Here is a 23,130-nt window from a genome sequence, read left to right on the forward strand (position 1 = left end):
ATGCACTCAGAGATGGTGATAAAACTAGCCAATGGTTTGCAGGGACAACTGCAGGAGGGCAACAATGTATTATAACCCCGCTATTATTTGCCCATGGAAGATCTTCAGAGTAGGGATATTAACATGTACTCATGTACACCTCGGCTTATCGGCCTTGGCTCATCAGGTAATCCTCACAGTTACAAACAATTCCCCCTCTTCCCACTGTCTCTGTATCAGAGGCAGCAGGAGGAGCAGGGAGGCGGGGGGCAGGAGTCATTCTGAAGGGAGAGCTGGCTTTTAAGTTGGCTCCCCATGTGTGCTGGCTCCCATGAAACCCCCCCACCCCATACTGCTGCCTCTGTATCAGCAGTGGGGAGGAGGGGCAGAGGGTAGCTTGAAAGCTGGCTCCCTGTGCATGCCAGCTCCCATAGAGCCAACTACTTCCCTCCCCGCCCTCCTGCTCTGCTGCCTCTCTATAAGCAGCAGCAGCGCGGGGTGGGGAGGATGGGGGGAGGGGAGCAGAAGCCACCTGACCCTTTGTGTAACATTTTCAGCGGTTACATGTTTACAAAAAAAAAAGTTTCTTAACATCCCTACTTCAGAGTCCACTGAAAAGAGTTTTTGGCAACATCAGTGTCATGGGGTGGGTAGCCCATCCCCACTCCTGGAACCTGGGCCCGGCAGCTCGCCCAATGGTCTAGCCCTGGCGAAAGCCCTTGTAGGCTGGGCCTTTCGGCTTGGGGCCTAAACCACCACACCCCAGCTGGCGGGGAAGGATGGTCCAGTGGCCAAGTCTCTAGCGCCACCCTTCTGCGGGGTCCACTGTCCTCCTGCTCCCCGCCCTGGGCTGCATCCTATCCCGATCCCTTGACTGGCATAGTCCCCCCACCTGTGCTGGCAGATACTGCTATGGCAGCGGCAGTTACTGTTGATGCAGTGGCTGCAGCTGGTGTAGCTGGCGCAGTGGCTACAGCTGGTGCAGCGGCAGTAGCTGAAGCCCGTGGCTGGTGTGGCGGCAGCAACTCCAGCTGGCATGGTGGCTGCAGCGGGTCCAGAGGGGGCAGTTGCTCCTGTGCTCTGGCAGGAGCTCCTTCCCCTCTGGTGGTCAGCCCCAAATGACCTGCTCCTCTGGCCTTTATACTGGGTCTGCAGTTGGAGCATGCCCAGCAGGGCTGTGGGGGAAGGGGCCTTCTCAGCCCAGCAAGCCTGGTTAACACCCCTCAGCCAGTGTGGGGTTGGTACGCCCCATCACAATCAGAAATTCTGAGAAGGTCATATAAATTTAAAGCAACATATATGTTAGACAATTAGGGGTATAGTTAAGACAACCTTTAAGGATGTCACATACATAACTTCCACAGCAAATGATAACGTGGACAACACTTGGAAAGAGAAAAAGAGGTTAATCTACAGAAACATTACACAGAACAGAGAAAGAAGGCAAATCCATAAACTTGACACTCACACACCTGAAAAGACTAGCACAAGACCAAAATAAATGGTAAAAACTGGACACCCTACACACCTCAGGGTGGGGGAGGACAAAGGAAGAATAGCGAATAGTAATGCACCACTGAAGATGTGCTAGGAGCTTTACAAGACAACAAGATCCCCATCTCAAAGAATTTACATCCTAAATGCATGATCCTGCAAGAGCATCCCATACAAACTACTGAGCACCCTCAGTTCCTCTTAGATTCAAGGAGCTATTTTCAAAGGGACGACAGCAATACATAGCAAGTTCCAGCTTTAAAACCTGCAAAGTGAAGATCTGTTATGCTTTTTAAACTCATTGCTAGAAATCCATTGTGGATTGACCATCCAGAACTAGTACACATGGTAAACAAAACCTCATTAACAGAGATAGGTACCGTACCATAGGTAGGATTGCCAATCTTCAGAATTGTTCTGAAGTTTCCAAGAATCCAAAATGAATCTTTAATTAAAGACCATGTCATGTGACAAAACCTCCAGGAATCAACCCTAACCGTAGGTATAGGGTGAACAATGACCATGTTTCAAAGAAGCACAGATACAAAAATCACACCCTCAACCTGATCTATTCATGTGGAGTTGCACAAACAGAGCTCTGTCATGGTATAAACTGTGCTGCTTTTATAGCACACAAAGATAAATCTGCTTTCCCCAGCTCTCTTCCAGGACAACTGATTCTTTTTGTACCTAACCAAGTTTTGTTGCTCTTTATGTTTTGTAAACAAATGACTAATGTGAAAAAATTGGAACAAAAATCCAGTGCTATGTGAATACAGAGGTGCTCAAAATCTGGGATTTTAATTAGCAATTTAATGCTAACCTGAAACCAACAAACTGTTTCTTCTCTTTTTACTTCTGCTTTAACTGAGCTCAGACCTCCATAGAAGTTTGTTGTGCTGCACTACTTAATCTCTGCTTTTACCATCAACTTCTTTTTTGTTTAAAAAAAGTCAGCATTTCCATCTTTGCTGTAATGCTTTAACCATAGCTCATGGACATTGCAGTTGGTTTCAAAAGTTCATTTGAACTCAGCCTCTTGTTTCCTGAAAATATCACCAATTCTCAAGAGCTGAATGCATTAACAGACTTGAGTTGGGCACCACTATGTGGTACATAAATAATGCTCAAATAGTAACAGATTTAGAATTTAGCAAGTTTGGATATAATAAAGGTCTCATTCGATGGCAGGGAATTAAAGCTCTAAGTCTGAAAACAATGTGGGTGGGCCCCTAAGGAAACTCTGTGCAGACATCAGTTCTTGCCTTTGTGGACTGGATTGCAGGATCAGGGCCTAAGACTGTAAGGTCCTCTCAATAAGGACCTGTAATTTTTTTAATGATCTGAAAAACTCCCTATACATCAGTGGCACTGCACATATATAAAATATTAAGCTCATAGTAGGCCTATAGAATTTCGGACATGCCTGTGCCACATACATGATTTGGGTTCCTAAAAGAAGTGTCCCACAAAGCTGAATTCAGTGGGGGAGGAGGAGCGCTTCAAAATATGAGGACTTTTCATTAACTCTCCTTGCAAACTATTCAGATCACTTCCCTTGCTGTGTTGAAGACAGAGGGGAGTTTTAGCAGATATCGTGGCAAAGGTACAAGCGATTGAAGTAAAAAGATAAAAAGTCAAAGCACAAAGTTGGCTAGGGTATAACACTGAAAAGAGGAGAAGTGTTTAACTGCTAAATCACCTAAACTGCTTTGCCAAACTTTGACATGCTTGATTTCCTGTGCTTAAATAATTTTTTTTTACTTTAAAAAAAGTGAAGAAAAATAACCAGCTGTTCCTTGTATAGTCCAGGAAACAAGTTTGATTTATTGCTTTAAGGTTATTTTTGAAGGGGCTGCTTGTGGCAGCCAGAGAGCCGGAGAAGTCACTGAGGCCTGTCCACTTGAAGGGCTCAAACTGTTTCCTGAACAGCCCTTTTTCACTCGTCACCTCCGACAGCTATTATTGACAACGTGTGACTGGGGCCGTGGAGTATTTTAAAACAGCAGGGGTCTTGGCCAAACAATCAGCCTGTCAATTACCTTTTCCCCTGTTGTGAAAAGGGGGCCCAAGACAATGCAACTTCTCAGCAGGGGGTTGTGCTGCTCCAAGTACGTGACCCACTCCGCACAGTGCAGCATTCAAAACCAAATAAATGCTGGTGCCTGCCCTTTTCTCTGCTTGGATGAGAATTACTGGAAGGTGTAGGTGTCTGCATGGAAAGGTTTATCAGTTCTGCTGAGGCAGAACTGGCTGCATATTATTATCTCTGTGTGTTCCCCTTTCTTACATTGGGGGGAGAAACATCCTTCCTCCCCCTGATCAAGTAGCCCTGACCACAGGGGAACGCCCAAGCTGCTCTACCTATATTGTGTCTTTAAAAACTTCCTGTGTGCCTTGATCACTTGCTGAGAGGACTGTCCATCATACAGCCGCTTTGTCTGGCAGTCACTTCCATTTGAATTTGACTGACTGAGGAAGCCTGAGTTATTTGTAATGAACAACAAGGCTTTTCATTCATAATTTCAGTAGGGAGACAGGGTGCTAATGACTGAGCTTGAATAATCAGGGAATGTGGTATTCAAGGCAGGAAGAAGCCCGACTGGCCGCCAAATGAGAGGAAGGGGCAGATGTAGGTGAAAGTGCCCATGTGGGAAGGCAAACAATAAAATTAGAATCACATATGTATACAAATCAGGTTCTTAAAAGGTGAGACAAGAAAAAAGATAGAAGCAGGAAAGACAGCTGGGGAAAGTCAAACTTTGTATTTTATCTAGCATCACATGAAATGCCAGATTCATAAAGAGTCTGCAAAGGAAACGATCTTCTGTTCTTTTTTATGATTGTTTTAGTGCACTGGCAATAGAAGAAAAGACTTTCACATTTTATTGTTTTATACAATCTGTTTTTGAAGTTAGTCTGAATGATGATCCAGTCTTTTCTGTTTCAGATTCAGGCTTTACAAAAGATCAGAACACGGAGACACTAGAATCAGGGCTCTCTATTCTTTGCAGTCTATGGCCCACAACATACACAGTTTTACACATTGGTTTTTCAGATACATATAAGTTCTCTAATTAGGTAAAAATCTAACTTGATCTAAAGTCCATTGGTGTTAACTACACCCTTTTTGTTGACCACTGGGCTACGGATCAGGCTCTAGCTGAAATTAAGTAAGGTACTCAAACCCCTCTTATAGAACCATACTTTTATTTCTCAATGAAAAATAATTTTAATTCTGAACATTTTACCACTTATATCTTTGCCATATTGTAATTGCCATGGATATCAGTTAAAGGAGAATAAATTTAAAGCACTATTATTAGTTTTACTTATACAATGTGTAACTGACATAGAAGGGACATTACAAACTTAAAAATAAAATCACCCTCATATCTGAAAATAACAAATAGTCTAGTAGCATCTTAAAGACTAACAAAACATATAGATGGTGGTACAAGTTTTGGTGGGTGCAACCCACTTCTCATGATAACATCTACATGTTTTGTTAGTCTTTAAGGTGCTACTAGGCTATTCATTGTTTTTTAAGTTTTTCCTGTTACAGACTAACTTGGCTACCCCTCTGAAGCTTTTCTATCTGAAAATGTTTCTTTCCCAAGAAATGGAATAACAGTATTTTCTTCAATTAAATAGTTTGTTCTCCTGGTGCATTTGACAGTGTTTTGTTTACAATCAATTTCATTGTTCCCCTTCTATTTAGTAAGGCCACAATCCTGTAAATTCAGTTGAGCAATTGGACTCATGCACCTCCACAGACCCCCATTTACTTCACTGGAGCGAGACAAGGCTTCAGAGGGGTCCACTTACCAGAAGAGCTTATGGAATCAGGATCTCTGTCAATTTCTGCAATGTTTCCATGAGACTTTCAAAAGCAACAGATTTGATTTTAAGAAAGTGGGAAAATCATGGAATCATAGAACACTAGAACTGGAAGGGACCTTGAGAGGTCATCAAGTCTAGTCCCCTCCCTTCATGGCAGGACCCAGTACTATCTAGACCATCCCTGATAGATGTCTGTCTAACCTGCTCTTAAAATATGATTTTTAAACTGCAAATAATGGCAGAAAGTACCAGAGCTAGATGCAATACCTTGAAATGACTTTTAAACATTTCACATTTACAGTAGACCTTTAAACCAGTGGTGGGAGTGGATCTTCCTACACAGATAAGTTTGTTTAGATAATCAAGTGTCTTGCTTGCTTCCCTCTAAGTAAGATAAGTATAATTAGTGAACTGCTGCTATCTTTTTTAAAGTGATTTTTCGTCTAATAGACCCTGATCTTGCAATCATATCTGTGCAGACAGACCACTAAGCCCAGATAGAGTCCCACTGACTTCTAATAGGCTAACTATATGAGCACAAGAGTCCACCTGTCTAGATCTAACTGTAGGATAAGAGTCTTCGTCCATTATTATTAGGATTTTTAAAATTACTTTAATAGCACAAACATCTGCATCTGACAAGCATTCTTGATGTTTCTTATGACTTAGAATTCATTCCTCATTAGCCTGCAGAACAGGGCCTTTGTTATCTACACTAACTCTATTTCTAGGGGTTTTCTACAAGTCTCTTAGTAAAAGGGTAAAAACATTTCACATATGAAAAATAGCTCACAGTCTCTAATAGAAAGATTAGAATATGTAACAATTATTTAATCTTCTTCTCTTAGCAAGAAAACTGCAATAGAACCATGTCTTAACGTAGCTCACAGACCATCTTATTAATTTGCTTTCTAGATGACACAAACTGAGAGAATTCCAATGACCTCACTTTCCGGTGCTGCCTCTTGGGCTGTCTCTTTTTCCCTAAAAACATCCACAAATTCTACCACCTTTCTCCTGACAATGCAGCAATGAAAATGCTTGCCTACATCCTCACTCCCACTCCAAATGCTGGCAGCAACATTTGGAAATTGAAGACAAAAAAAAGGCTACAGCAGGATTTTCCAAGTTGAATACATGCACCACTGATCCTCTGAAAGCTTGTTGCTCCATTCATTCACTTCACAGCCATTTTTTATGGAAGTGGCCCATGAAATGTATTATTTATTAAGAGAAAGAGAGAAGGAGTACATATAACAGTTCAAGTAACTTTGGTGATATTAATACAAATATAACCAAATAATTCTAGCACTCCTGTTTTACTAGACCAGTTGCTGTGCACATAACTGTGGTGAATCTCGTCCTCTCCCCCTCCCCCCCTTAGGCTCTAGAGAAAAAGAAATGTTGCATAAATACATAATTGATATTTAGCTCAAAAATGTTCTTTTTGGTACTTACCCCTAGATACAGTGGGCCAGATTCTCAACTGGTGAAAAGTGCTTTAGGGTCATGTCTGTTTTCTCACCAAAGAATACAGAGACTGTTGGGGTATGTCTAGACTACAAGCCTCTTTCGAAAGAGAGTATCAGAGGGGTAGCCGTGTTAGTCTGAATCTGCAAAAGCGACGAGGAGTCCTGTGGCACCTTATAGACTAACTGAAGTGTAGGAGCATAAGCTTTCGTGGGCAAAGACCCACTTCGTCAGATGCATCTGACGAAGTGGGTCTTTGCCCACGAAAGCTTATGCTCCTACACTTCAGTTAGTCTATAAGGTGCCACAGGACTCCTCGTCGTTTTCGAAAGAGAGAGTCTAGACAACAAGCAGATTTTTCAAAAAAGCGAGTCGCTTTTTCAAAAGAGAGAGTCTAGACTCTCTCTTTCAAGAAAGCACAGTTTGCATTCAATAGCACCTTTTTTCAAAAGAGTCCTTTTGAAAAAAGGAATTATTCCGCATAAAATGAGGTTTACTGTGATCAAAAAACTGCCACGTTCTTTCGATTTTCTTTCAAAAGAACACGGCTGCAGTCTAAAAGCAGGTGAAGTTTGGGGTTTTTTTCCGAAAAAAAAGGGCTACTTTTTTCGAAAAAACCCTGTAGTCTAGACACACCTGATCCTCAACTGGTGAAAAGTGGTTTAGGGTCATATCTGTTATTTCACCAAAGAATACAGAGACTGTTGGACAGATCTGAGTGACAATGGCCTGATCCTAAAGGGTACTGACCACTAAAAGCATTAGGTCCAGTTGCAGGTAGTCAGTCTGTTCAGGACTTCACTCACTGATTTCAGAAGGAAACACAGGTTCTCCATGCTGACCCTTGTGACCAGGTAAAGTACACAGCCAAAAAATTACCATCACGGCTATCATTAGGAGGGTGCGGGGCATGGGACAACCCCCCCTCTATATCAGGCCATGCCCTGCCTCCTCTCTTCCTACTCCTGCTCCTCCTGCCTCTCCTCCATTCCACCCCACCCAGCAATCTGTAGTGAAATCATACAGCTGCTTTGTCTGATAGAAATGTCTCATATGAAATTAAATAAACTATTCAACTGAGATTTTCAAAGCTGTCTAACAGCTATAATCAGATATCACACACTCATTTCATTGAAAATTATGGGTATAAATACCCAAAACTACTCTGAAATCTCAATTTAATATTTTATCAATAGGCAGAGAACTTCAGACTAGCCACTCATATAAGGCAATGTTGTAATAAATAGCTCCCTGATGTACATTAGCTGTGTTCAGAGACTCAATCACAAAGGACAAACTCAATTATAGGTTTAGGTTTCTATGGGATTCTTAGGCAATAATAGCTATGTGTAGACAATCACATTCACTATATGCTGTCCATAGGCCATATTTTCATATTGCCACATTAACTCTCTCTGTCTCTATATATATATAGAATATGCTCAGAGGAAGTACCAAAAAAATGAACTGCCATTCCCTTTATGATGAACAACCACATACAAAGACATATTTTTGAAAAAGGGGAAGTTTATTTTTATTTTTCTACTCTGTAGCCTGAACAATGGAAATCAAAAGCACGCAATGTACATTTTCAATATTTAAAGATGGCAGGCATCCTACCGCAGTGGTCACCAACTGGTAGATTGCGATCAACTGGTCAATCCTGGGAAGTCTTCCAGTCAATTGCAAACAGCAAGCTCCTTGTTTGCTCCAGCTCCATACCACTGGCTCATTCCTGGGAGTGGCCAGGGTAGGTGGTGGGGAGCACACAGCGGTAGGAGTCTCAGCATGCTGCTCCTGCATGCAAAGACTGCTACCTGCAGCTCCCACTGGCTGTGAACAGGGAACTGTGGCCAACAGGAGTTGAGAGGGTGGTGCCAGAACAGAGGGGCAGGGCATGGCTCTACATGCCTCCCACCTGTAGGTTTCAGATGCACTTTGGCCCCTTCTGCGAGCAGTGTGGGGTCAGGGCAGGCAGAGAGCCTGAGACTTCCTGGCTGCACTGGGTGCCCGGGAATTGCCCGTGGTAAGTACCACCCAGCGAGACGCTATTCCTAAACCCGACCCCCACATAGCCAGCACACCATGTCCTCTCCAGCCCTGAAGCCCCTTCCAGAGCCAGCACCCCACACTCCCTCCTTTACCCTGAACCTCTTCGTGGACCTCACCTCCTTGCCCCAACCCTGACCAACCTCTGAAAGCCAGCACTCCATAATCCTCCCACACCCCAACTTCCTGCCCTAACTCCTCTCCCACAGGCAGCACCCTGTATCACCTTCTGACCCCTTGAACCTCCTCCTGACCTGAACTCCCTCCCAGGCCAACACCCAAATACCCTCCTACACCTTGAATCCCTTCCTCTACCTGTCCCAGCCTTGACCCCCACTCAGAGCCAGCACCCCCAATCCTATGAAAGTGAGGAAAAAGGAGGGATGGAATAGGCAGGACAGGACTTTGGGGAAGAAGCAGGACTCCAGGGAAGAGGGATAGCGCTTGGGTTGCCCTTAAATTTAGAAAGTGAACTTGGACATAAAAAAAGTTGGAGACCACTGTCCTACCAGAATCTGTTTTTTACAGTTCTTATATGGGCAAATCTCTAACGGAAATTAGCAGAATTGCTAATGTAAGTCAACCATGGCCACATATATACAAGTAGTCCTATGGCACCTTAGAGACTGCAAATATATATAGTATCATGAGTTTTTGTGGGCAAAACACACTTCTTCACTTGAAGAAGTGGGTTTTGCCATGGAAGCTCATGATCATATATATGTATGTATGTATTTGTTAGTCTCTAAGGTGCCACAGAACTACTCTCTTAGGCTACGTCTACATTGGTAAGATTTTGCGCAAAAGCAACTGCTTTTGCGTAAATCTTGCCACCTGTCTACACTGGCCGCGAGTACTTGCGCAAGAACACTGACGTTCTAATGTATAAAATCAGTGCTTCTTGTGCAAATACTCTGATGCTCCCGCTCAGGGATAAGCCCTCTTGCGCAACTGTTCTTGCACAAGAGGCCAGTGTAGACAGGCAACATCAATTTCTTGCGCAAGAAAGCCCGATATTTAAAATGGCCATCGGAGCTTTCTTGCACAAGAGCGCGTCTACACTGGCACAGATGCTCTTGCGCAAAAGCACATCTTTTGCACAAAGGCACATGTCAGTGTAGACACTCTCTTACTCAAATACTCTAACGCAAAAACTCTTGCGTTAAAGAGTATTTGCGCAAAATCTTGCCAATATAGACGTAGCCCTAGTGAGTGTCTAGACTACAGGGTTTTTGTTTTTTTTTTTAAAGTGGCCTTTTTTTGAAAAAAATTTCCCTACGTCTAGACTGCTGCTGCATTCTTCTGAAAGTAAATCAAAAGAACGCGGCAGTTCTTTCAACTGTGGAAAACCTCGTTTTACAAGAAAGAATGCCTTTTTTTGAAAGTGCTCTTTCAAAAAAAGGCACTATGTAATGCAAACTGCTTTTTCAAAAGAAAGCATCCAGACTGCTTGGGTGCGCTCTTTCGAAAAAGAGGATTACTTTTTCGAAAGTACTGGTTGTAGTCTAGACACTCTTTTTCGAAAGCGGCTTTTTCGAAAGTATCTTATCTTTCGAAAAAGTATCTTTATCTTTCAAAAAAGCCTCTTTTGAAAAAGGCGTGTATTCTAGATGTAGCCTAGAGACTAACAAGTCTAACAAATATATATAGTATCATGAGCTTTCATGGCAAAACCCACTTCAAGTGAAGAAGCAGGTTTTGACAACAAAAGCTATTTGTTAGTCTTGTTAGTCTTTAAGGTACCACAGGACTACTCGTTTTTAAAGTTACAGACTAATATTGCTATCCTTCTGAGACTTTTTAACATATATACAATTTGCTGCAGTCCTCAGAGGGGAATGAGCACAAGACCAAGAGCACTGAGGTTTCTGCTTGAATTCAAGTGGAACACTTGCTGAAAGTAGTATGCAGTCATCAGCACAAGCCACTATTGCATGCAGTAACACTTGACCACTGAATTTCCCAAAGGTTGCACGGCTTGGGGAAGTGCCCAAAACCTGGCAAGTGCCAGCATCCTAAGGGTTAAAGTGGATTTTAACCCTCGCCATTTGAGAGCATTTGCATATTTTTTTTCTTAATGGACGCTTTCCACTGTAAAATCATTTGAACTCATTTCAAAAAAATCAATTCAAACTTAGTTTCGGTGCTACATCTGTCTGGGTCACGCTGACAAATGTAGAAATTTTACAGTCATATTTTCCTGTTCGTCAAATGTTTTTCTCACCCTACTAGCACTGTAAAAGTCACAACAAGGGAAACTGCCCAACCTCTCAAAGCCAGCAGTCCATCCCCCCTCCTACACACCAACCCCACCCTTGAGTCTCCAAACACACTGTGCAGATTAACATTTGACTATATAGTGCACCACACAAAACATGCAGGTACATAAATCTTAGCAGAACTGTCTGTAAATTCATCAGGATTAATGACAAATCTAAATGAGAAAATTAGATCAACATAACTACATCACACAGGGGTGTGAAAAATCCATACCCCTAGCAGCATAGTTAAGGCAATATAAGTCTCTGTGGAGACAGCACTAGGTCCACAGAAGAATTTTCTCATCAACCTAGTTACCTTCTCTCAGAGAAGTATACTACCTGTGCTAATAGAAGAATCGCTCCTGCAGGGTAAAACTCGTGTCAGACTCTACAGTGAAGCTACTATGGGGAGCCCAGCTGGACTGCTTTAGCAAATTAAACGTAAACATACTCTAAGATGCTGTGTTGTCAGCTTCTCTGTGAGGCCTTGAGAATGCTAATGTCCACATGCTTGGCCTTGGGAATAGGATTTCCTATATTTCATTGGGACTAGTCATATGTTAAACACAAGCACCTTTGCAGGACTGGAGTCTAACATACTGCTGGCTGCTATAGAAAAAGAATATCGTGATTTTTTTAAAAAAAATCTAAAAGATCTTTCCCATCTCTAATTTTTTTAAACTTCTCTAATTTGGGGAGGAAGGGATATAGTAAAAAATGGACTTTTTTTTGTATCTTGCCAACAGAACTGCAATTACCCTGGTCCTGTCTGATTGATCAGACGTAGATGTGGACCAGAACCAAACAGCCAAAGCAGACTCCTTGGCTGGAAAGGCAGCACCAACCGTGAACTGATCCAAGAGTACACTCTGCAGGTCAGGCCCAGCTGTAACTTGAAGGCGGTTCCAGCAGGAGGCCTGTCCGGCCCCAGTGTCACCGTAACTCATGGAAACACTGACTTTGCCAGGCCAGCTGCCACACGAATTTACGATGTGAAACGCCCACGGTAACGTCCCGTGCTGAAAAGCCTCCGGGAGCGTCCGCCAGGTGAACCAGAGACTCTCTCCCGCCTGCAGCCACGGAACCACTGGAGCACAAAGGCAGCCCAAGGAGCAGGGGAGGGAGACTCGTTGCAGCCGAGGCGCGGCGGGGCCCCGCGTGCTGGGAAGGGTGGGGCTCTTACCTGCTCAGCCTGGGACTGGCTGGCAAGGGGCCTGCCGTGTAGCTTGTTCGCTGGCAGCGGCGCCAAGTTAGCGTTACGCAACGAGGGGCAAGCGCACGCGTCTCCTCTCCTCCCTTTGGGCTCTGCGCTTCCCCACCGGGCCCTACAGTGGGGCAAACGGGCAGCCCCGCAGGCTGCTCGGAACCCCCTGAGCCAGCGCTTGCCCTGGGGAAAGCCCTGGGTTTTCCTCCCCAGACTGTGCCTAGCCTCTCTCCCGCGGCCGCTCCTCCGGCCGGCTCTGGGCTCCCCCTAGTGGGGGCCGGGCGCGCAGCCGCCTCTCGTTCAGCAAGGGGGCTCCATGGACCCTGCACCTCCCTGGCTTTTTGTTCTCCGTCCGGACGGTCCTCGCAGACCCGTCCGCGTTACTTGCGTCGCTGACATTACGCGAAAAGAGGAGCAAATGCTGAACACGCCGCTAATTCTCGCTCCCCATTCCACCAGGCAGCGTGGAAACAACAGCGCTGCAATTCAACAGGCTGGGCAATGGTCCCACCTGGTCCAGTGAGCGTTCAATGAAAGGAAGTTGTTAGATTGACTGTAGACTTCCCTTACTAATAAATCAGCGGTGGTTAATTTTAATTCACAATCCTATACTTGTTGCATGTAAAGGAGGATGCGCAGGCCAGATAGAGGTAGCACAAGACTTTTTGCTGTAAGAATGCTCATGTAAAGAACACAATTTACAGCTGACTTTTATTTCTTATAGATAAACCCTACCAAATACATTCTTACAGCTAACCCATACCAAATACCGTGTGGGGGGCATACATATTGGCATAAAGCTCACAATAAGGAACGTGGCAATTTTGGAACCAATTATTTCACCTAGGACCAATACAGGGAAGAGGGGATCGGGTTATTCCCATAGCATACAGCATCCATAAACCAAACTTTGGGGATTGTTTTCAGGGAAGAAGGGATAGAGTTATTCTTATAATACTGCATCCATAAACCAAACGTGTGGGGATTGTTTTCAGGGAAGAGGGGATTGGGTTATTCCTATAACATACAGTGTCCATAAACCAAGTGGATTGGGGTTATTTTCAGACATGTCCCATATGTTAACTGAACTGAAATGCAAACATTCAGTATCCAGTATTAGATCCTGATGCTTACATCATTTACACCCACGGGTGGGGAACCTGTTTTTGGGTCGTGGGCCACTGACCCACAGAAAAATCAGGCAGGGACCACACACAAGCGAGAAGCAAAAGGAAAAACCCTCAATGACTTGGCCCAAACTGTGAAGGAGAAAGACATTCCCCTCACACACCAGAGCCTAGGGGGCCCAGGCTAGTAGATTGTGTGTGCTACAGCCCCACCTGGAGACCGCAGGAGGACTGGAGTACCTGGGGGCCCCAATTCTGACCGTCACAGGGCTGACGGGGTCTATCCACACAGTCCTAGCAATGAGACTGGGCGTTCTCTTTCTCCCCCCCCCCCCCCCATCTGTTGTTGGGTTTTAGCACCTTATTATTATTATTACACCTTCCTGCAGCGTGCTGATCCCTGGACAGAAAACACAGAGTGCCACTCATTCCATTGTGTAGGGGACAAGCATGTCCTGAGCAGAGAGCTGCTGTCTCAGGTACACCGCGTTCCCCTTCCTATCGCGGCTGCTAATTTGAGGGAGGAGGGAGAGAAGGGGTGGCTACGGCTAGAACAAGGTGTCTGCTCATGTTTAACGCAGCAACCCGTACCCAAAGTCAGACATCCCGCGCCGACTGCACGAACGACTGTGCGAATGCGGGGGGACTGTTCAAACTTCTACTACAAAAAATACAACCGCGGAAAGTTTTCCATTTGCTTTTCAATCTCAACCCCAAAGGGTTTCACTTCAATCCAGGGTAACCAGCCCGCTCGCCCGAGGGTCCCACGCAGCCTTTTGTTTGGCCCGCCCGAGTGTCTCGCACGTACGAGGCGGTGTGTTCCTGTGCACGGAGGAGCCCCCTTAGCAAGCTCAGTGGCCCGGCGGCTCTGGGAGGGAGCTGCTGCGGCGCTAGGGAGCAGTGTGGGGAGGCCGGGCCGGCGGCGGCGGCTGCAGCAACAGCAGCCGCAGGAATAGCAATTGTAACAGTAATCGAGCAGCAGCCGCGCTGCTCGCAGTTGCAGGGCAAGCCGGCCGGCCGCCTCCCCCTCTGGCTCGCTCGGTGCCGTTGCCCTTTTGAATGCCTCCTGCGGCTCCGAGTGCTGGCAGGGCGCTGGGAGTGTGAGTGAATGTAGCCCCGCAGAGCCAATGAGCTGGGACCGGATGCGATATATCCTCTGGGACAACAACTGCTCTGTTCCTTCTCAGATCCACATGACGCCATTTACTGCTGCCTTTGCCGAGCGCTCACCCTGCCTCCTCCGGAAAGGAAAAGAGAGAGAGAGAGGGAGCGTGAGCGAGCAGAAAAACGCCAAGCCCCTGCCGCTCAGATCTCAAATCTGCCTCCTCCTCCTCCCAACACACCACAACAGGCACCATCACAGACCCGCTGCGCTTCCAAAACACCCCCCTCCCCATTACAAACCCCAGCGCTGCCTGCAAGACTCACGCTCCCAGAGTGAGCGAGCGAGCAAGCTAGAGAGGGGCGCTTGCAGCCAGCAGCTGCCCTGCAGAACGGCTACATTGCACAGGCTGCTTTCCTGGAGGAGCCCAGTGGACGAAAGCTTTGGGATTTTCTTTTAGATCCACTTTATTTTGGTTGCTTTGGCTTTTCCTTTCCCGCCCGCCCCGTGATCATTTGCAACAACAAGGAAAGTGACTTGGTACTGGCGATTCGGCCTCCTGTCCATTGAGGAGGGGGAAAAAAGAGGAAATAGCGAATGAGTGATTTCTTCTTTTTAGGGGCTAAGAAATACCCCTCCGACCTGGAGACATTTCCCAGAGGTTTATACTTATAATCGACCTGGGGACAGAGAGCTCACTTTGCTCTGGATTTTTGAGAGGATGGTGATGATGGACTAAAGCTGAGCTTGGAAAAGTTTTTTTGTTTGTTTTTGCTTTAGGCTGGATTTACTTGCAAGCTGCAGGAAGAAGAAAACACGAGAGAGAGCGAGGGGCTTGGTACAGTGCCGCGATCACGGTGAGAACATTTTCCTTCTTTGCAAAACAAGTCTTTTTTTTAATAGTCCGAAGAGCTGGTGGAAATGTATGTTTAAGGCCGATCCCTTTTCAGTCCCTGAACCCGGCCCCTCACGCCCTTCCCCAGGATTTGGAAGTGGAATTTCAGCGAGATTTCTTTCTTAGGGAAGTTTGGCGGGGGGGAGGGAGCATGGGATAGTTTCTCAGGATTGATCACGTTTGTTTTCCCTCAAAATGATTTTGCAGGGAGGGGGCCCCCCAGCTCCGCGCCATTGGGGAGTGGGTGAGAGCTTAGGGGGCGGAAATCTGTGCTCAGGTTTGTGCATTTGCAGGGAGCAATGTCTGCGAAATATTGCAAGCACTGGAAGCAACTCGTGTGACTTCTTTGCATACTTATATTTTCTTACAATTGCTGCAACATGCTCCTGTAAGGTGGAGACGGGGAAGTCCTGGTAAATCCTGGCTCAAAGCATTACATAGGGTTTTTTGGGGGGAGGGAGGGAACAGCATGATGGGGAGGGGGGATATTTTATAGACTTTAACCTGCTTGATGACTCGCTATCTCTGTGTACATTAAAGGCTGGCATTATTCTGTAAGTGCATGGGGAGATTTGTGCAATTCGGAAGTGACCTCACGCCTGCTATAAATGTTTTCCATGCGATACAATTAAATAGATTGTCGATCTGACAGGGAGGAGATCCTCCCCAGGTTTCAATATATGGTGTGCAGGTATGAAGCAATATGAGAGGAGGCAAGGCAAAGAAAGGTTTAAAATTTACTTTGCAATAGCCTCCGCAAGCTGCTGGGGTTTGCAGCAAGCTATGTGTGTGTCAATTTGCCCCACCCCGATGGAGAAGTCCCTTTTGCCCTAATCCATAATCTGATCACACACTCAGCCCTTCATGGGGGTTTCAAAGCACTTTCAAAGAGGAGGAGGTGGTTGGTGCGTGTGCGGTGGGGGTGTGCTGCGAAGGCTTCCGACGCAAAACTGAAATTCATGGGCAGAGAACTTTTTCCCCCTTAGGCTTCCCTTCTTCTCCCAGCCAACACGACCTGGGTTTTTCCACAGCACACAGGGAGCACTTTGCGTTTTAAACTTCCCCAAGCGTGCAGAGGAGAAAAGCCAACCCCTTTCCCCAGTCCGAGTTAGCAAATCAGGGCATTTCTGCTCTGAGTGGACTTCGGCTTTTGCAAGTGGTGAATCGCGTTATCTCAAGGGGGGGAAAAAGGAGCAAATGTTTCTCTTGCTATGCTCTTATTCGGTAGGTGGAAAAAAAGAGGGTGGGTGGGAAGGAGGGAGGGGAGCATTGAGATTAGACGGGAAAGTCTTGTTTCCCTGAAAGAACTACAGGCAAAACATACGTGAAAGGAGAGTCTCAGAATGTTAGTCTGTGTCCGCAAAAAGGCGTCCCGTGGCACCTTAAAAACTACCAGATTTATTGGGGCATAAGCTTTAGAGTGGTTTTTACCCATGAAATCTTACGCCCAGTCTTTAAGGTGCCACAGGGACTCCTCGTTGTTTTTGAAATAAGAGTCTTAAGTGCTGCAGGTCTGCATCTTGCCCTGTTAACGGATCTGTGCAGTGCAATAAAACTCAAGGGCTTGTTTGTTATGATACAAATACAGAGGGGGGCCACTTTGTAATCCCTCATCTGGGGATCTGGTTGAAATTTACGCAAATTGCATACAATAAGCAAAATAGTAGCTGCCCTGGCGAAGTTTCCTGCAGCTGACTCCCTCCAGTTGGAGCTGGTGCTTGAAGGGGAAACCTGCAATTTACTAAGCTACTCTGGAGGTGTTCTCTCAAATGATAAGTTTCGTAGGAACTGGAAGGTTTATATAACTCAGACGCCTCCGGCATCTCCTTCCTGGGGGTGGGGAGTGGATGCACAATAGTTAAAAAGGAAGCATGGGCTTGACTTTCCTGATAAGGCAACTTTAGAAGCCACTTCCCTCCTCCACCCCAGAGGATGTCTCCTGTTTATCTGCAGGTTGTCTGCATTTGTGAGACAGCTTAATTCACTTGCAATATCAGCCTGTCCTAAGAGAATGAAGGTATTGCTGTGTCCCACCAGCTGAGCGCCTTGTTCTGAGCAAAGATGACGCCTATAAAAGGAAAGGAAGAAAAGAGCAGAGTTTTCTTCTGCAGCTTTTACCTTGCTATTTGAAGGAGTTCAGTTTCCAAGGTACTTTTGCAGAAACTTTCCCTCGGGGTCAGTCGAACTTTTAGACAGGATCAACAATACTGCAGAGGCAAAAACATCTGTTTTGCTCTTTGAATATAGTTGGAATCTAGAAAGGAGAAAGATGTGTGATATTGGAAATTCCTCTCTAGGCAAGGGGAACCACTATTTAACTTTATCTGTAAATAGTTTCTAATAAGGGCATGTGGGTGCTGGGCATTGGTTGTAAACTTTTCTCTAGGCAAGGGTTTTAATTTGAAGTAAACACAAGGATTTAAGATGTGTTTGGAAGCTCGCTTTTGCTGAGAATCATGATTTCTACCATACATGCTAGGTGAAAGCGAGGATTTTACAATAATGAACACATACATTTTGTCTTTTTGAAAAAGGATCAGTTTGCAGAATGAAATAAAATAGAGAGAGTACTTATTTTGGCTCAAAAAGTAACCAGCAGTTAAAAAGTTAAATGTTTTCTTTTGGTTTTAAAATAAAGACAGCATGTGGAGATGTTCACTGTTGAAGTGTCTGTTTGGGTATATTTTATAATACTGTGGTGTAGTATTATTTATTGTTGGTAAGTGGTGTTACTATGGTGCCCTTTCTAGATATAATTGAAGACATTGTGTGGCCCTTGCAAGAAACAAGGATTCATATTTGTTTCTAAGTTTAAAACAAATTGCTTTGGACTTTTATGTAGCTAATTTAATTTTGTGTCTACTTTATCCATTAAAGAATGATAGACAGACTGGTAAATTCTGATCTGCAGATTTATTAACCATGGTACTCAAGATCGGTATATTATAAGCTTGTGATGCAGGTTTCATCGGGTTTCCACTTGAAGTTCTTAAGTAACTTCCATTCTTCTTTTCTTAGATAAATAACTTTAATCAAATAGTCTTCTTGGATTGTAGTGGTTAGCTTGTATCTGCATATTTCTGTTCCATAAATGACTTTGTATTTCTGGGTCATGCCAAAAATATTTGAATTACAATCTTATAGATAAAGTGTAAAAACTATTCTGCAGTGGTATTTAATAAGAAATAAAGTAACTGACATGAAGTACACAAGTGTAAAGTACACTTGACAATCTTGGAAAGAGATTTTTTACTTCTGTTGTTGAAATTTTTGGAAGTGCTAATTCACTCAGTCTAACCTCAAATATTTTATTGCTGTTTAGTGTTTTTCTTGGGACCACTGGTATTAAACTACAGTTTCCTATTTACATCATGTTAAGTTTAGTGTGTAAAGAGACTAGCCTACCAGAATATTGCCCAGTTTTAAATAAAGTTGAAGAATTTAATGTCTGCCATCAGCAGGTCACATTTCTCTTTCTAAAATATTTGTTGGTATTCTTTGTGTGAAATATAGTGTTAAGTGAAAGGAACAGTCATTTTAAGTGGCCGTATTAAAATACATGATCTAGCCATAGGATGACCTGGAGGTCTCAGCATCAGGTTTTAAATACATAAATTTCCTGGAATCACAGAGTAAAGTCCTGCTAGGGTCAGCAAAACCTTCTCTTCTTGTGTTTTAGGTAAACTGAGTTCTGTGCAGTTTACTGGATGTAGAGCTTTATGATGAGTTCTTAAAAACCTAAATAAATCTATATTGTATATGGCTGCAGAAATGTATCCCTGAATGTGTTGGTTAAAAGTTACTCTTTAGCAAAACCAGACAGGTACAGAGTTACCCAGTCTGCCTCCTACCCTCCACCTCAGATGTGGTTCCATTCTAAGGGTGGCATACTTATTTAATTAGTAAAATGCTCTGGGATCTTTCAGGAGGATAGACAATTTGCAAATGTACAATGTGACACAATAATGAATCTTCTCTTTGTTACTACAGGATTTCAGATGTGTTCTAAGCCTGCTGGAGTGACCATTCTTCAGGATACTGATGGAGACAAGAGGTCAGAATGGCAGTGGGTCCCAGTCTTTGCTACAGGTTCACCGTGACAGTGGGAGGCAGCAGGGAGAATCTGACCTGAGAGATGTTCTGACCCAGCAGGTTCACGTGTTGTCACTGGACCAGATCAGAGCCATCCGAAATACAAATGAATACACAGAGGGACCTACAGTGGCTCCGCGACCAGGGGTTAAACCTACCCCTCGTCCAGCTAGCCAGCACAAAAACGAAAGACCACCTGGCTTGCCTGAACATCGTCATCTTACCAGGGTCCAGCATGTACAAGTTCACACTTCCTCCCGGGCACCTCTGTCCCGTTCCATCAGTACGGTCAGTACAGGTTCACGGAGCAGTACAAGGACAAGTACAAGCAGCAATTCGTCTGAACAGAGACTTTTAGGGTCACCTTCAGGGCCAGTTGCTGATGGGATAATCAGGGTGCAGCCCAAGTCAGAGTTCAAGTCAAGTGAGCTGAAGCCCCTGAGCAAAGAAGACTTGGGCATGCATGCCTACAGGTGTGAGGACTGTGGAAAATGTAAGTGTAAGGAGTGCACTTATCCAAGGACCCTGCCATCCTGTTGGATCTGTGAAAAGCAGTGTCTTTGCTCAGCCCAGAACGTGGTTGATTATGGGACTTGTGTTTGCTGTGTGAAAGGCCTCTTCTATCACTGCTCTAATGATGATGAGGACAACTGTGCTGACAACCCATGCTCTTGCAGTCAGTCACATTGCTGCACTCGATGGTCTGCCATGGGTGTTGTGTCCCTCATTTTGCCTTGCTTGTGGTGTTATCTACCAGCCAAGGGTTGCCTTAAATTGTGCCAGGGGTGTTATGACCGGGTAAATAGACCTGGATGCCGCTGTAAACACTCAAACACAGTTTGCTGCAAAGTTCCCAGTATTCCCCCCAGGAACTTAGAAAAGCCAACATAGCATCACTAATTCGGGAGTATTAAAGTAATAAGGATTCTTTTAACTGACATATGCAACCAACTAAACAGCTATAACCTTGGCACTGTTAGTAAAAGAGCTGGGGGTATATTTTGCTGTTTGCAGTGAACTGCTTTTCTGCATGTGTGCCATCTTAACTGATATGCTTGTTAGAACCCAGCTAATGGAGCTCAAATATGGGATGCCGTACTTTGTGACCCAATATTGCATAAGCTAAAGCAACACAGACACTCCTAGGCGACTATTGTTTTGTGAATAGTACTTGCAAAATTTGTAAATTAGCAAATGACTCCTTTTTATTGTTTTCTGCCAGAGATAATGTGCTATATTTTTGTATATACGATAATATTTTCAACTGTGAAAAACAAATGGTGTCATAGAACATGGCACAGTCACAAAATATTATACTAATATGTTGTACATTCAGAAGAATGTGAATCAATCAGTATGTTTTTAGATTGTATTTTTTGCCTGACGGAAACTCTCTATTACAAGCCTCTGATTTCCCTTTGGACTTCATGTATATTGTACAGTTTCCGTAAAATTCAGCCTCTATTTTCTAATTTTTTTCAACATATTGTTTAGTGTAAAGAATATTTATTTGAAGTTTTATTATTTTATAAAAAAGAAATATTTATTTTAAGAGGCATCTTACAAATGTCACTCCTTCTTATGAGGACGTCATAGTTGCTGCAAATGAGGGGTGACAGATGCATATGTTCACTATAAAATAGAAAATATATTAACGTTTGAAATTAAACTGGGCTGCTTGTCATTTTTTCCCCCCCTTCATTGCTCTGAACTGGAAATCTGATCTGAGGTGTGTGCTTGTTTTAAAGGGGAAAGTTCAAAGAAATTTGTTCAGTGTGGCTAAGAATCAGTTGATTCAAGAACTTTAAGTTAATGAAGATGAAAACTTTAAGTGTTAACTTGACTAATCCAGTTTTCTTACTCTTACAGAAAGAGTACAAATACTAATGCTATTTGCATAGTATAACAGGGAAAATGAACATAGGAAAATGCATGAACTCATTCCAGACTTAGGAATAATCAACACTGAAAACTGATCTGTCCTGTTAAGTGATAAGCTTTTCTGCTTTAAATGGGAAATAAGTAATACTAGTTCACAAAAAGGTTTGGTTTGCACAGGTTCAATACTCAGGGGAGAATAATGGACAGTTAATATGATTAGTTAAAAGAAGAAGAGTATGCTACAGGGAGTGACCCATCTGAAAGCAGTCAAATATTTGCCTCACTTTTAAGAAAGTTGCTTAGTTGATTTCTCACTTGTAGCAGTTACCTTCCCTTGAGATGAAAATTCTTTCACTGCCAAGTTTGCCACTGAAAGTTTAGAAAATGATTTACCTTTCTTTATTAACAAACTACCGTTTCCTGTTCTGAGCATGCCTCTCCAAGTCTAGGATCTTAGTTTTTATACATTAAATACATGTGATTTTTAGGTTGGCATTTAAGAAATCATACAGCCTTCTCTCAAATCCTCTTTAACCAAAACCAAGGTTAAAATTAATAAATTAAGAACATACTTACTACAAGTTGAAACTTAGGGCTACAGTAAGTTGCAGATTTTTACCCATTACTTTTAACTCTTCTGTTCTTACAATTGGGATACTTTCCATGGGTTTGCAGTGGAGAAAACAAATATGTGGAAATGCACATGCACTGGTTATCAACTGTCAAGTGAAATTAGAAGGCGCAAGCCCTAACTGGTTTGATGCACAAGCCTTTTTCTTTTTCCAGTGTGAAAAAGCAAGCTAGATTTCTTTATTTTTTCAGCACCAAGTGACTGACTGACTGGGGTGTGAAAAGACAAGTATGTGAGAGGGATTAGTAGTCAGGTAAATGCTTGCATAGCATAAGAATTCTTTCAAGAGTGCACAAATGTTGTGAGTAGGTTTTTTAATACAATTCTTACCATATTTATCAACTGGCTGCTGATCAAATGAATTTATTTAGAAACAGAGCATTTAGATATCAAATGGCTGGCTGACCCTTCATGTGTTCCTATATTCACTTCCTCCACTTCTTGAAATGGGTCAAGCCTACACTAAAGGTAGCATGTGTAAATCTTGTATCGATACTTCTTAAAAGTAACCATATTTAAATAGCACAATTGTTTGAAGATTTTACCCGTGAGATCATGTTTGGGAAAAAAAAATACAATTCCTAGCACAAAAGAACTCAAATTTGTTACCTTGTATTAATGAACTTGGTAATATGGATATTGAATTCTTCTTACTGACTTACATATATATTTAAAATAAATATATAGGTATTTAAAAGTATACTTGAGTGCATGGTACTAAAGTTCAAATTGGAATGTGCCCGCGTTGTTTGACAAATCAAAATTGTACATTTTTCTAGCGCATGTGTACTAAAAAGCAAATACTAAAGATTTTTATTGTTTATATTTGGTGGCTAACTAACTAGATATCTGCATTGGTAGTCCTTTCTTCCCCGCCTGCTGAATTTTACTGTAGTGAAATTTGAATGTGGATCTCACTTAAGAATGATTGCTAATATCAACTCAGTTCTTAATTAAAGATAACTGGCCAAATTTTGCTATTAAGTTGCATCCATTACTAATCTTTAAGAATAATATGACACTTTAGTTCCTAGTTTACACAAGGCTTCAGTGTGATGCTAGTAAGTTTAATCTAACGTGCTAACTATGTTTGGAGAGTGTA

At 43.5% G+C, this 23,130-nt stretch overlaps 2 protein-coding genes across 6 annotated transcripts in view; one reads left to right on the forward strand and one right to left on the reverse strand.

The window, feature by feature from the left end:
- LOC142826457 (uncharacterized) overlaps positions 1–14,316 on the reverse strand; it is a 201,198-nt gene extending 186,882 nt beyond the window's left edge. For all 3 annotated transcript variants that reach the window (XR_016348431.1, XM_089775430.1, XM_089775429.1), the window contains exon 1: positions 12,280–14,316. The gene's annotated coding sequence lies outside the window, so the exon portion shown is untranslated. The remainder of the gene's footprint in view (positions 1–12,279) is intronic.
- A 315-nt stretch (positions 14,317–14,631) lies between these two features.
- Positions 14,632–21,185, forward strand: SPRY2 (sprouty RTK signaling antagonist 2). 3 transcript variants are annotated; one of them, XM_006116457.5, is made up of 2 exons: positions 14,632–15,386; positions 19,415–21,185. In XM_006116457.5, the coding sequence occupies exon 2, from the start codon at positions 19,466–19,468 to the stop codon at positions 20,405–20,407; it is 942 nt and encodes a 313-aa protein (XP_006116519.1). In that variant the 5' UTR covers positions 14,632–15,386; positions 19,415–19,465; the 3' UTR covers positions 20,408–21,185. The 3 variants fall into 3 exon arrangements, with proteins under 3 accessions (XP_006116519.1, XP_075774946.1, XP_006116520.1); XM_075918831.2 differs by lacking the exon at positions 14,632–15,386 and adding an exon at positions 15,954–16,648; XM_006116458.5 differs by lacking the exon at positions 14,632–15,386 and adding an exon at positions 16,713–17,572.
- Positions 21,186–23,130: the final 1,945 nt, after the last annotated feature.

Source organism: Pelodiscus sinensis, chromosome 1, assembly GCF_052426305.1.
Source record: "Pelodiscus sinensis isolate ZL-2025 chromosome 1, ASM5242630v1, whole genome shotgun sequence".
Taxonomy (NCBI): domain Eukaryota; kingdom Metazoa; phylum Chordata; order Testudines; family Trionychidae; genus Pelodiscus; species Pelodiscus sinensis.